This window comes from Dendropsophus ebraccatus, chromosome 3 (genome assembly GCF_027789765.1).
Source record: "Dendropsophus ebraccatus isolate aDenEbr1 chromosome 3, aDenEbr1.pat, whole genome shotgun sequence".
Lineage (NCBI taxonomy): Eukaryota > Metazoa > Chordata > Amphibia > Anura > Hylidae > Dendropsophus > Dendropsophus ebraccatus.
In genome coordinates, this window is record NC_091456.1 from 69,552,729 (window position 1) to 69,567,691 (window position 14,963).

Sequence of the window (14,963 nt, forward strand, 5' to 3'; positions counted from 1 at the left end):
TTTACAGTTAAATGTGAATCTTAGCTTAGCACTTACCTGTGGAGGTTGATTGTCTACAGGAAGTACTGTGATATTGAAGCAGATACCATACAAGGTACCTCTATGATGATTACTGACTGATAAGGTAAAGCTCACATGTAGAACATCGGGACCTATATCTTCCATTGGAGGCATATATACAACCTTCATGTGGCTTACTGCATGCTGTAAAAGAAAAATAATCATCATTTTTACTTCACTCCCTTATTTAAAACATTACCATTAAATTATTCTAGAGGCAAGGCTCATCTTAGAAGCTTAGGTTCTCCTAATAACATGCAAGAGTAAATACGTAGTGTATACAGTGATGTGCCTATGTGGCTTTTCCTATATCTGTAAGACGATAAGATGCATGTACGTCAGGTCCAAAGAGCTGGAGTAGGCTCACCGAGATTAATCGAACATGTTGTACAAGAGCACAACATAGTCTTGCGATCTGCAGGTCTAGAAATAGTTCATTCATGAAAAAGATTGTCAGCGCCTGCCACTCCAAAAAGAGGCAGTGTGAATTGGAACTGGAGTCCCCAGTCCCCTTGGACTAAATAATCAAAAGATTTAAGTGTATTTTTGTGATATTATTTAATGTTCAAGGTTCACTTTAATTTCTCTTATTGTATCTATCTGAGTGGGTGGATATTTAAATGCACCTGTTATGATGTCATTACGTACTACCAAGCCGGAAGAAGCACACGTGCGCGAAATGTCCGTAGCTTCAGTGGGTCCACCTGCTATGTGTTAATCTGACCTGTATTCTGGGGATTATTCAATTTGGACACTGAATAAACCGCACTTTATGGTCAGTGGCCGCAGCTTCATTTCTTATTTTCTGGATAAGGTTTATCTTAGGTTGTCCCAAAATAATCACAACAAAAGTTTGGTCACTGAATACAATGGATATTGTTATGTATGCTCCTTACCAAAGGCGCTGTTTGTTCACAATGTGTATTTGTATTACCTAAATCGCTGTCTCCATGTCCCATGCTGTATTTATTAATGTATTTATTTATATGTTATTTATTTATGAATGTATTTAGTAAATATGAGGAACCTGAGGTTGCCGTGTGGAAGTTTGCCATGATTTACTTCTACTTGCTGGTGTAAATTATGGCATTAACAAGTACACACCCCTCCTTTCCTTGCCACATCTTCTGCCTGACCATCAGGGGAACAAAATAAAAATCGTCAAAAAGTCCCCAGCTGGTTTCCACAAACATCTCAAACTTTTTGCCGACGTACACAAGGCACAGGCATGAAAAATACCCCCTTTGTGTGTAGAGAATTCACTTTGTGTCACAAGTCTGATTTTGTGTCATTAACCCCTTCACGCCAGTAACATGTATATATACATTCCTACTGCACATACCCCGTGCAGTAGGAATGTATATATACGTTCCTGTTACTGACAGGGTTATTGATGAGAGCGGAAGTGCTGCTGTGATAGCGATTCCGCTCTCATCTATGTCCGGGCTGGAGGTAATGAGAGTCAGCTGCGATCCTGCAGCCGACTCTCATTAACCCCTTAAACGCCGCGATCTACAGCGACTGCGGCATTTAAGGTGCTCAGTGACAGATCAAGCATTTGTCACTGAGTGATCGGGACCCCCGCAGCCATGGCATAGCATAGATCAGTATATGCAATCTAATGTTTGCATTTTTTACAGTAAATAAAAATGTAAAAAAAGTGTAATATTAAAATATTACAAATGTATTAAAAAATCCCTTATAATCCCCCCCCAATAAAAGTTTAAAAGACCCCCTTGCCCATTATAAAAGTAAAAATAAATAAACATATTACATATCGTAGCGTGTGGAATTGTCCGATCTATTAAAATATAACATTATTGTTCCCGCACAGTGAAAGGCGTAAACGGAAAAACCAAAAAACGCACCAGGATTGCTGATTTTATTAAATTATGTATCACAAAAAAATTCTTAAAAAGCAATCAAAATTTTTCTGTTACACCAATATGATATTATTAGAGATGAGCGAACCTGGAGCATGCTCGAGTTGATCCAAACCCGAACTTTCAGCATTTGATTAGCGGTGGCTGCTGAACTTGGATAAAACCTAAGGCTATGTGGAAAACATGGATATAGTCATTGGCTGTATCCATGTTTTCCAGACAACCTTAGAGCTTTATCCAAGTTCAGCAGCCCCAGCTAATCAAATGTCAAACGTTCGGGTTCGGACCAGCCCTGTAGGTGGAAAAATAAAAGCGCTATGACTCTTAGAAGGCGGGAAGGAACATTGCATGAATTCGACCCAGACTTTTGTGCATCAAAGGGCTCTGTCTTGAAGGGGTTAAAGCGGATTTTGTCACACAAGTCCAGAATAGTAAGTCTCAGCTTAGGGCCATATTAGACGCTCAAACATTTCCCTGTAAGGATGTGCCAATCTGCTAGATTAGCACTCATTTAAAGAGCCCATACACGGTTTGATAATCGTGCATGAGGGCTGTATTTACTTATTCTTCCCCATTGTCCTGCAGCCTTTTGCCCGTGTTCCCTGCTTACCGCTAGCGCTTTTTGCCCATCTCTTCAGTGACAGGTCGCTCAGCCAATCACTGGCCGAGATGGGCCAGCATAATAGCCAGTGATTGGCTGAGTGGCCTGTCACTAAAGAAGCGTCAGCGGTGAGCAGGGAACACAAGCAAAAGGTTGCTGGACACCAGGGGAGACTAAGTAAGTATAAATGATGTTATTTTTACACTGTCATTAAACGTTTGCTGATGGTTTTCTGCTGATCTTTGTGTTTATTACATGAAGCGATAATCTGGCGAATTGGCCTGATCTGGCAGATTATGGCTTCTTGTAATAGGGCCCTACGTTTTAGCCCCAGTGGTGAGAATAAAAACTGCAATTTTTCAGAATTATTTTATAGTATAAATAGTAAAATGGAAAATAAAAAACCTCACCAAAAATTCTTAAAAAATAAAACAATATTTAAAGTAATTTTTTGATTACACATTCCCTTTAAGTATTAATGTGTGAATGAAGCATAAGTCATATTTCAAGTCTACTGCTATAATCCTCTAAAATGTTTTTTTTTCCCATTAGCACGTGCAATACATTTCTCAAGCAATATGTTACCACAAAAGTATATAATATTCTCTTTTGTACAATATGAGCAAACAGATGCTGTACATACCTGAGTAAAAGTTGATGTCATGTTAGCAGCATGATCTTTTACAAATTTCGGAATACTGTCTACAAGAACAATTTTCCCGCCATCCAAGTCACTGCACAACAAAAAGTTTACAGTTTATCTCTTATATCCAGTATTGTATCCCCTTTTTACTCCTAACACTAAGAGCCATAGATCAGAAGCTGAACAAGCAAACGCTTGTTCATTGGCTGATTGCATCTTATTTATGTCTATTCATATTAACTGATAATGTACACCTAACAGCGATGAATTCAAAAAGCTGCATTAACAGCAATTGTTTGTGTGGCCTGGCTTCTAATAAAGGGGGGGGGACTTACCCCCAAACATCTGGATAAACCTGTGATGAACTCTTGGAGTTCATTGTGGCATCACTATTTGGGTTCAATATTCTTCTGCAGCTGGTTCAAAAACTAGATTTTGGAGTTCATACCCAGTGTTTCATAATACGTAAAGCGCACATGTCATTTAGAAAAGCTTTTGACATGTCACACAGACAGTGCACGTTACCCCCTTGGCTCATAGAGATCGCTGTCCTGTTTCTCTAGATGGTCCTGGTGGGAGTCCTAGCAATGAGACCCCGATCAAACAAAATTTTTGAGAAATACATATGAAATGTCAAAAGTTTTTTCTAAATTAGAATATTGGGAGTCCATAAAATAAAGCTTGGTAGGCAGCTGCAGACATGTTCCAATATAACTGTACAGATCTAACAGCAGTGAACAGTAAGGTCTTATAAGCACAAAGACTACCTGCAAGAGGATGATAAGCGGCATGGTGGCTTGGTTACTGTATACATCAGTTCCCTTTCTGGTGATTCTGTGTCAATAAAATGTAGTTGTTTTTTTGTTATATAGACAACATCAGTTTCTTTAACAATTAGATGGCGAATAGTCCCAGGGACCTCTTTAGGTAGTTGATCATCAACTGGTGTTATATGTATAATCACAACCTAGAAACAGAAATGGGAAATATTTATTGTAGGCAGGGGCCGTCTGTAAATGACCCCTGATCTTGGTGATCGACGCTTATTTACAGGGCCTGCACAAGGCTTGATCAGATGTGCATGGCCCTCTGTCAATCAGCTATTGGCTGTGTGTTCCCAATTACAACATAAGAGGTGTGGCTGAGGGTCGATGGTTTTTCAGCATGTCAGAATGGCCAGATCAGCTAACATTTGCTTGTTCGTGAGCTGATCTCTAGCCTTACTACACAGGGCTAAATGTGTTAGATCATGAATTTTTCTAGTGTGCCTTGTGTGCACAGGCCTCTGCAGGTCATGCCACAGCATCTTACATCTTTCAGTTAATAAGGTTGAAAAAAGACAAGAGTCCATCAAGTTCAACCTTAGTAGGCTTTGGGTCAGTAACCTTCCTTGGCTATTTTAAAACACAAATCTTTTCAACCATTCTATAGTTGGTTTACTTGAGTGCGTTGGGTCATCATCTTGTCCCATCATCTCTTCAGCTTGAGGTCACTGACTGCTACCCTTACAATCCCCTAAAAAACATTTTGATACATCTTTGAAATTATTGCTCCTGTAATAATCCTTATGCTGTTGGGTAAGGATTTGTGACTTTTTGCCAGGCTTTGATAAATTTTCCCCATTGTTTGTCTGTGTGCAGGAGCAGAATTATAGGTAATGTGTGCAGATTTTAAAGGGAAAAGCTAAACATACCTGAGGACCAGACAAGTTAGGGGGGGTATGACTATCAGATAGGATAAATTCAAATGAATCTTCAAAAATTTCTCCTCCGAAATGCTTATAATAAATGATGCCATTGAATAAGTCTCTTTGCAGGAAAGTGGTAACAGGATAAGCTTGTCATAGAAATAGAGAATCATAGGAATAAGTTAGATTACAACAACATCCACAAATAATGGGGAAAAGATTTAGGAGAATTTTTTTTTAAAGCAGTGTCTTATACACTACTCTGAAATCCCCCCCTGTGTTTGCTCTGCAAGGGTGCGTTCACACTGAGGAATTCTCGTGGATAAATTCCGCGGAATTCCGTCGCCTGTACGCGCGCATGGCCACGCGCCTTTCCGCCGGCTAAATTGTTTCGGCAGAATGTGGAATCAGCCCATAGAATGGTGTCTATAGAGCCGGCGGAAAGGCGTGCGGCTGTGCGCACGTACAGGCGACAGAATTCCGCAGAATTTATCCGCGAGAATTCCTCAGTGTGAACCCACCCCAAATGTGCAAATATGACAGCGTTAAAAATCTGTATAGATTTTAATTTCAATTTATATTTCTGTGTTGGATAACTTGTAATAAATCTTGTGCACGGGGCTGTGCCCACTCCCACTTGTTTGGCAAGAGTGGCATAGACCAGTGAAAAGTTTTTTTACATAATATTGTGCTTTGTGCAAAAATGTTCAACTTTTCACTGGTCTATGCTACAGTAGGTGCAGACCTTGATAAATGCCCCTCTTAGTCCTCATGCTCACATGGAGCCGATTCTCCTCCATAGCACATGTGCCACCATATGGTGGCATAGATTCATATTATAGCAGTATGCATGAGGCCTAAATTTAACTCTTAAATTTAACTTAAATTTAAAATTTAGTTATTAGTTACATATTCCACTATGATAAACCACTATCCTAGCACAATGAGTATCATTTTCGAGGTGTAGCTTTTCTCTAAGAAAAACATTACATACATTACAAGTTTTCTCTCAATGTATCACAATGAATCAAAATTTATTAAGTTTAATTTACAGGAACTATGCTTTGCATACATGGATCAGCCATAACATTAAAGGTGGCCATACACCTTCAATAACTGACAGCCAAACTATCGTTCCGCTGTCAGTTGTCTCTCCCGACACGGCTGCAGTGAGAGTGCTTTTGGTACAGCTTCTCTCTTGCTGAACAAAGGGGTCGGCCATGATTTTCCATCACAACCAAGCCCTATCACTACCAACATCATCTGTCAGTAGTTGTTTTAGACAGCCCCATACACCCTAGATTAAGGGCCAAACCCACCTCAAGCAGCGATTACAGCTGACAAAGTTCCAAGGTTTATGGTGACTTTTAATCTTATGCACACAAAAAAAAACCTTGCCCAGCCGCTACGCTGCAGTCATATTTGAAGCGCAGCCCACACATGATTAAGATTGTATTGTATTGTATTTTAACAGCAGCTTTAAAGCAGGAATGGGAGAAGAAAGTGTGATCACTTCTTTTTCTATAGGGTACCAACCACTTCTTCCACTGAAATCAGTAGAAGATGATTTTATTAAGGTAAAATTGTATGTAGTTGGTTGTGGTAATTGGTGTAGTTTTTGCATAAAAATAAATGGCTTTTGCCTGTGTAAACAAGGCCTTAGAGCTGTATTACAAATGATCTATCATATAGATCAATGCAGTTTACATAATATACTACTGATTGATTAGATCAGAGCTGTATTACTCTGGGCTGCTGCAGAGCCTGGATCAGTGTCAGTGCCCAGCCGGGTGAGATGAAGGGATCTCCCCTCCGCAATTCTGTTTTTTGGATGCCCTGGAATAGTTATGATCAGGGTTGTCACACTGTAAACACCAGCAGTAGTCTGCCATCATGTTTGTGTTCCATCTGCCCTGATATCTATGTTCAATAATACATATACAGTAGCCACAAAATGCCGACGTCAGCAGTTTTAAACTACTTATTCAGTATTCTTCGATTTAGTTATACCTACTGCATAGCTTTCTGCACACTATTATCTTTTTTCACACTCAGCTTTTCCAAATAATTATATATAATGTTACGTTATAACTAGAGATGAGCGAACCAGACGGATTTCTGGTTCGTATGAATCAGAAATCTCGGCGGCTAACTCCCGCTGTCTGCCGGCTCCGTGCAGCGGGTGGATACATCGTAAGGAACACCTGGAAAACTGGGATACAGCCATTGCTCATCAATATAGCACATGTTGAAAGGCAATGATCATCTGACATGCACAATGTTGGCTGACCATGGTCTTTGAACATTTTTGAAAGATTAGCAATGGTCCACAGCGCATCACTCTGTGTAATAGGAGTCGAGGCAGTAGACTGCTGCTGACTTCAGTTCCAATACCACTGAAAACCTTTAGAGATCTTGTGGGAAGCATCTTTGATGAATGTTATGCAGGTAGTTTTAATGTTATGGTTGATCGGTATATAACATTTCGTTCTATATAAAGCAAATTGCTATTGGTAAAACAAGCATTTGATGTAATACCTAAGGCATTCTGTCCTGGTTTCTTCATGATGCTTCCAGCCACTGATTGCTTAGTGATATTGAAGCGAATATAATTGTCGCTGGAGTCCATGTCAGAGGCACATAGCATTGAGCCTTGAATGAGAACAGTCTGTCCTTCCATGAGTTCAATGATTATGTTGGTGATAAGAAAAGGAGGGCTATCATCTTTAGGAAGGATATTAATTGGAAACTTGTGTCGAATGCTGTGACGTCCATCAAATATTCGGAATACAACAAAATCTTTGGTCGTATCACTGTCATCGTGGTGATAAAAGACAACTCCATCCTTTATGTCTTTAACGGTAAACATAAATCCTTTTCCTCCTGGTTGCACAACAATATTTCTATGTGTTAGTAAAACATCAAAAAGCTTGTTTTTCAATAAAATGATTATAACATTATAGAGCACAACAGATCCTATTAGGTTGGGTCGACTTTAAATAATTAGGCATGGGTAAAGATATTTGGCAAGATCAGAAGCCGCAGTTATAACTGCAATCTTCAAAGTACCGCTGGGCAGTTCTAAACAGGGCACATGATGAATTGTTGTACTTGTTCCAGAAGTCTAGAAGAGCTTGGGTGTCCTGGGTCCTGGTGCCAAAGCTATATGTGTGCCCTCCACCTGGCCACCAATAAGTGCACATACCACCAACATTTGTAATGCGCCACAGAATCCATATAACATATACTTCCCTATTTATTTATTTTTTTTAAAATAAAAAGAGAACTCCACCACTTAGTATAATCTAATTTTGTATGAGACCAGGTATATACTATTTTACCTTTTAGGGGTTTTCCCAAAAATAGTAACTTATCATGTTAATCCACAACACTTCTAGGCTTCAAATTGCCAACACTATTATTATACAGTCAGTTATAGGAAAATGTAAGTATGCCTCAGGAGTCATTTCTCCTAATCTGCCTTTGTTGCTAATATTTGACTCATATCCTATACCACTCTCAATATATGGCTTATAAAGGGCCTCACCACGTTTTTCCATGTAAACCTACATACTATAAGTAAAAATACCAACAATCATCCATTAAACAAACAGTTTTGATACCTGCAGATCAAAAACTTCATAGGTACACTTATGATAAACACATCCTTGCCTCTATTCATTATTCCTTTTGATAATAGGCCCTCTGATGCTCATGCTAGCCCATAGGCTAATTCTAACTATATATACCTGCTTGGTATCTCCTAGAATCCAGACTCTTCCCACATATGGTTATAAGTGGGTGGAAGATTTTATCTCTATGTCTGATACCCAATAGCCTCTAATCTGAGACACCGCTGTCCCCAGCTCTATAAACACACTAATATGTGTTATTACTCATCTACCTGGTCCTGGTTCATATTGTCCATACTTTCCCTGAATCAGTGCTGTAAACATGAATATATGATTCACACTGTTCCCAAAGGTAAAGGACTATGTGTTTGGTTCTGTCACATTACCCACACAGTTATTGGATTTTATTCAGCTAAATAACCATTGGTTTTGGTCCTTCACTTTTAAATAGAACATAGTGAGAGCTTGGAAACAACAATCCCTAGACTTCTCTGTAGTTAAACAATACATGAATTATTACATGATTATGAGGAGTAAAATGCCTTGATGCAATGCACCATAGCAAATTTTTTAGAGTGTCACAATCTAGAAGAGCCTTAAACACCCTTTGAGGAGTGATCCCAACCATCACATGGGATAACCTGGGTGCTTTCCCTCCTCATGTGTCATTTAGCCCGCTTTGTTAGTAAAAGGGGTTTTCCCATGTCATGAACTTATCGGTGGATAGAGGATACCAAGCCGATAGGTGGGATTGCTACTGATCATGAAAACACATGGACATTGTAACCCTGAATAAATAAAATTCGGTGCTCGGCAAGGTTTGGATGCCCCTTAGAAACTGAATAAAGTGTGTTGAGCTTGTTCATTTGGGGTTACAATGTCTCTGGGTGCTCAAGTTTAGTTTGTTATCTGCTCTTGTGGGTAGGAAATAATATGAGATGGGAGTACCTGTTTAATGTGCAGTATAACTTGGGTTATTACTTTTGAACCCAACTTGTAAAATAGTCTTTATATTGTAATGTTTCACTCTTTCTTAGATTGAAACAATATTGCACTTAAAAAATTTTATTTAAAAAAATGTTGGTGTAAAAAAAAAAAAAAAAAAAAAAAGACTTGTATACAGACACATGCGGCTCAATAATGTAGGATCACACATCATTGCCTCCAGATTTGTTAATGTCCACTGCCATTTGTCAAAGTTCCATACCAATTTATGTAACTTATTTGTGTAAAGGCTGAGCCACATAAACTACAAGATTTTGCTTAATCTCTCAATTTTTCAGTTGAACGATTTGTTCCAGGCCTGTGGAAATTCAATTTATTCTGAATATTTAATAGTCAGAGGATTACGAGCTATCAACTTCAATCTGACATCTAGGTGGATTTACAAGACTGCTATTTAGGGGTTTAGCAGAATTAAATAGGGCGACTTCTAACCTCTCCAGTGATCAAGGGGCTTAGAACGCAGTGCAGTCCTGTGCTTCAGCTCAAAAGACGGTAAGAGGGTCATATTCTTCATGTGGAATTTAGAAGATAATACGAGACTTACAAGACTCATGTGTTTTAAAAGTGAAATGCATTTAGAAAATCAAATAAGAGACTATGCAGGACTGAAAGGGCAATAGTAGGTGCTTCACCATAGGACAACCTTCTGGTCCTGGTAGACATGTTTCCAAAATGAATAGAAGACTTGTAAGAACTTGGTAAGTCAGGCTAACTATATGTGTAGATATCTTGCAATATTATACATATATAGTCCCCCCCTCCCCTTATCACACATAACCAGAGTTGACAGCATTTATATGAGTGAACAATTCAATGAGCAATGTTTTACTATACAGAACTAACCTTTATGAGGTTGTCCAGACTTGTACTCAGAGATACAGTAATAACAATTTGTGCTATGGGTTGGAGTTTCATAGGGTGATGGGTTCTCATATATCTAAATGTGCAAATAAACACTAGTGTAGGATACAAATATACTTTTTATTTAGTAGAAACAATGCAGCTAAAGGCCCTATTACACAAAGTGATTATCGGCCGTATCAGGCGACATGCACGGTGTAGGCTGATCGTTGAAATGCCAAGGATCAGCCTGGCAACGATCTACTGCCATTGCTCCGTGCAATAGGAGCGGCAGCAGCAGACCACCGCTGTCTCCAATGGGCTGCCTGGAAGATCTGAGGATCTGGGCAGCCCTCCCACAGTCTTTAGCAGCCCCCCCTCCCCCCGGCTCTCACCTGCTCCTCCTCACTGTCGGCACGTGTAATTGCACCGGCAGCAGGCAGGGGAATGAGGAGCAAGCAAACGCTTACCTGACAGGTCGGTGCTTGCTTGCTCTCCACATCGCCCCATGTAATAAGGGCTTAACAAAGCTTTAAGGGTAGCTTCACACGTACCGCCTCGCATCATTAATAACGCTGCGAGTCGGCTAGGTCCTGGCAGATCACTTTCACTACATACACATAGCGGTCTGAACGACTGCTGCGTGTATGTAATTCTGCCGGCCGCTTAACCGCTCCTGTTGCCGCCCGGCTCCCGCTCCCGCTCTGTATACATTACCTGTCCTCGCTGCACGGGGTCCCGGCATACTGCTCTCCCGCCCGGCCTATCAGTGTGTTGCCCTGCCGCAGCCACTGATTGGCCAGGCAGGAGAGCAGTACGCCGGGACCCCGTGAAGCGAGGTCAGGTAATGTATACAGAGCGGGAGCCGGACGGCAACAGGAGGGGTTAAGCGGTCGGCAGAATTACATACACGCAGCAGTCGTTCAGACCACTGTGTGCATGTAGTGAAAGTGATCTGCCAGGACCTAGCCGACTCGCAGCATTATTAACGCTGCAAGTCGGTACGTGTGAAGCTACCCTAAATGTGATAATATATTTGTTGTATGCATATAACTTATTTCTTAGTTTTATATGTAATGCAATATTTACAGTAAATACACAATGTTAATAGCAAATGACCATCTTTTCTACTTTTACCTCTTAGAGTTATCCGTCCATGCTGCAAGCCATCCACAATCACTAGGCGAACTGCATTCATATTATCATTGTCTACTACTTGAAATTGTTCCCATGTAATTGCTCGAGACTGACCTTCCAAGAGATCCAGACCTGGGCACCATATAGAACAGAAAACAGATCCCTAGTTTAGTTCTGCAATATTCATTTTTTCAACAGGGTAAAATAGAAAATCCAATTATATTATTAAGGCTTATTCTATATAGATTTACAGGACTGATAATGTACCAATATTTCATGCAGAAATCAGTTGCCCAAAACTTTATTTTTAAAGCAAATTCTGCTGTCTTGTTTTGTCTAGGTTACCAGATATGTACCCACTAAAATGGGATAGTTAGCAATTATGCTAGAAGTGGCTTACTAATTGGAGGTCAACATAATGTAATGTAAGACATGTATTTCTGTGTCTGGCTTTTATATTTTACTTTTAGGCCCTTGATTGGAAATGAGCGATGTGGACATGTGTCACACAATGGTGTCCTTGAATAAATGAAGAATAGCAGTAAAAATCTGTTCTTGAGTTGAATATATGTTGATGGCTAATGGTTATGTGCTGTCAGCATGTATTTGATTTACAATGAATTGAAAGCAGAAACTTACCCACATTCCAGGATACCCGAGGAGCATTTGTGTCAGCTGTTCTAATAGATATGTGAACTGTGATTGAAGAGCTCCTTTCAAAGAAAAAATCATGAACTTCTAATTCTACCTGAGCAAATAGAAATGATCTGCATTATGAATCCTTACATTATATTTATAGGAGATTCTTATTATCATTAACTAGAACGCCAGAGGCATACCCTCGCCACAAATAAGCCACCAACATACCCACATACACAATAAAAAACCAAACATACATGCATACATACACACAGACAGACCCTGATGCTTATGTACTAATAAGAATAAATGTATTGATAATATTGCACCCTAATGCTGGATATTGCCATGTGCATAACTTGATGAAAGATAGAATAAATAAGCCTAATTTATTTGTCTGACTGTATAAAGGGAAGCAAAGAGTAGGATGGTGTACTGTAAGAAAGAAATGTGTTGCTATTCCCCACAGTGACGGATTAAATGGGTCCCAGGCTGTGCACTTAACCTGGCCCCCTCTGCTACCTTAAAGTGTCACTGTCGTGAATTTTTTTTTTTTGCAGAAATCAATAGTCCAGGCGATTTTAAGAAACTTTGTAATTGGGTTTATTATCCGAAAAATGCATTTTTATCATGAAAAAGCAGTTTGAAGCTCTCCCCCCTGTCTTCATTGTTCTCCTATGGAGAGAGCTAAAGAAAAGACCAAAACAGGACAACAAAGAGTTAATCTACAAATCACTCACCCGTTATCTCTTCTGACCATCACCAGTGACCTGTCTGAGCTCGGATTACAGCTGTCACTCAGCTCCGTGCCTGTAATCCTCTGTTATCTGCGGCTAACTCCCTCCTTCCTCCTCCCCCCTCCCCCCTCCCCAGACCAGACAGGGTACGACTCCTGCAACAAGTCACAATTTTCAGATTTTTTGGAGTGGATGAAAAAGAGGAAGGAGGGGGGGACCTGGGAAAAGGCTTTTTACATGCAGATAATGGCAGATTTGGCTAATAAACCCAATTACAAAGTTTCTTAAAATCGCCTGGACTATTGATTTCTGCAAAAAAAAAAAAAAAAAATACGACAGTGACTCTTTAATAATCAATGTCAATCACAGCAATGCCCCCCCCCACTATCTCCAATAATTATTGTCCGTTACAGCAACACCACCCCGCTATCCCCAATAATCATTGTCCGTCACAGCAACACCATCCCCACTATTCCTGATAATCATTGTTGTCACAGCAACGCCCCCTGCTATCTCCAATAATAATTGACGTCACAGCAACACCACCCCGCTATCCCCAATAATCATTGTCCGTCACAGCAACACCATCCCCACTATTCCTGATAATCATTGTTGTCACAGCAACGCCCCCTGCTATCTCCAATAATAATTGACGTCACAGCAACACCCCCCGCTATCTCCGATAATCATTGTCCGTCACAGCAACAACCCCCCCAATATCCCTGATAATCATTGTCGTCACAGCTACACCCCCTGCTATCCCCAATAATCATTGACTGTCACAGCAACACCCCCAATTATCCCCAATAATCATTTTCGGCCATGGGAATCCCCCCCATCCACTATCCCCGATAATCATTGTCCGACACAGCAATACTCCCAACACACACACTATTCCCGATAATCATTGTTAGTCACAGCAAACCCCATCCACAATAATCATTGCCCGGTCACAGCAACACCACAACCCCCTCCATCCCCAATAGTCATCGTCCAGTCACAGCACCATGACACCCTCAAACCTCAAACCCCCCCCCCCCCCCCACTATCCCAAATAATCATTGTCCGGTCACAGCAACAACCCTACCCCGCAAGCCCCACCCCCTCCCAACTCCTTAGTCACTTGTTTACCTCCCTAATCTCCCACTGCCTCTCTAGTATGGCACATGGTACAAGTAATATTTTAGAAACTATCACCTTAGGTCCTTAGGTCCTTGTCCTAAGCTTGCTGCCTAAGTCCCTTAAATAATTTTAAGGACTATCCATGTACAGTACATCTAACTTTGTCATTGGTGCCAATGTGCATCATGACCACTGGTTCCTCACTAGCCATTCCCAGTAATTTGCAATGTGTTGAATTCGAGCACCAGGAAGACAACACATTGTTAAACGATGCAGGTCCCTTAGTACCAGTACCATGTATGCACAATGATAATTGTGTAAAATACAATTGATTAGAAAGTTTTTGCATACATTTTGGCAAAAAAAAAAAAATTACACAAAATTGTCACTTTTTCGTGTTTGTGACTTTTGTGCACCAGCATTGATAAATTCCCCCAAATGTGCTTAGTATTGCTTATCATTATTGAACCAATATTCTCGAAACCAGTGATTCTATTTATAAAATCAGTGATTTGTTTTTTGTGTTGATAATTACATAGTTTACCAGTAAGGTGTAAGTTTGTTACCTCCATATTTCTTCTTTCCACATGACTGCTGTTTGGTGGTTGATATGCTATGAGCATGTCATTGAGATCTTTCCATGTGAAGGATGTAATAGGCTTGGTATGGTCACTGAGATGGGTGATGAAACCTTCACGAGGAGGGTCTGTAATGTTGAAGACTAGCAGAGGTTTGCTTGTTTCACTGTCCTCGGCATCAAGTGCTGCAGTAGTGAAAGGGGTGAGGATGAACTGGTCCACTTCTAAAATAAACATCGACATAAAGGCTGCCTTGGGGATCTGATTGGGTAAAGCATCCCGAATGTGAATAGGAATCCAAGCATGTTCAGACTGAAAAGGAAATTAAATTTAAGTTATGTAATGAAGTTATGTCATGTACAGTATAGACAATAATTTTTACAATTCATATTATTATTA

At 40.2% G+C, this 14,963-nt stretch overlaps 1 protein-coding gene across 5 annotated transcripts in view; it reads right to left on the reverse strand.

Annotated features, from left to right (window-relative positions):
* FREM1 (FRAS1 related extracellular matrix 1) overlaps positions 1 to 14,963 on the reverse strand; it is a 130,329-nt gene that overhangs the window by 71,977 nt on the left and 43,389 nt on the right. For 4 of the 5 annotated variants that reach the window (XM_069961974.1, XM_069961975.1, XM_069961978.1 and 1 more), the window contains exons 6-13: positions 14,553 to 14,876; positions 12,128 to 12,236; positions 11,489 to 11,620; positions 7,413 to 7,757; positions 4,881 to 5,023; positions 3,955 to 4,154; positions 3,188 to 3,278; positions 37 to 204 (exon numbers count right to left, since the gene is read on the reverse strand). In XM_069961974.1, the coding sequence (XP_069818075.1) occupies positions 37 to 204; positions 3,188 to 3,278; positions 3,955 to 4,154; positions 4,881 to 5,023; positions 7,413 to 7,757; positions 11,489 to 11,620; positions 12,128 to 12,236; positions 14,553 to 14,876 (1,512 nt within the window). Of the gene's footprint in view, positions 1 to 36; positions 205 to 3,187; positions 3,279 to 3,954; positions 4,155 to 4,880; positions 5,024 to 7,412; positions 7,758 to 11,488; positions 11,621 to 12,127; positions 12,237 to 14,552; positions 14,877 to 14,963 lie in introns of those variants that run through there. The other variant, XM_069961976.1, reaches the window with a different exon arrangement.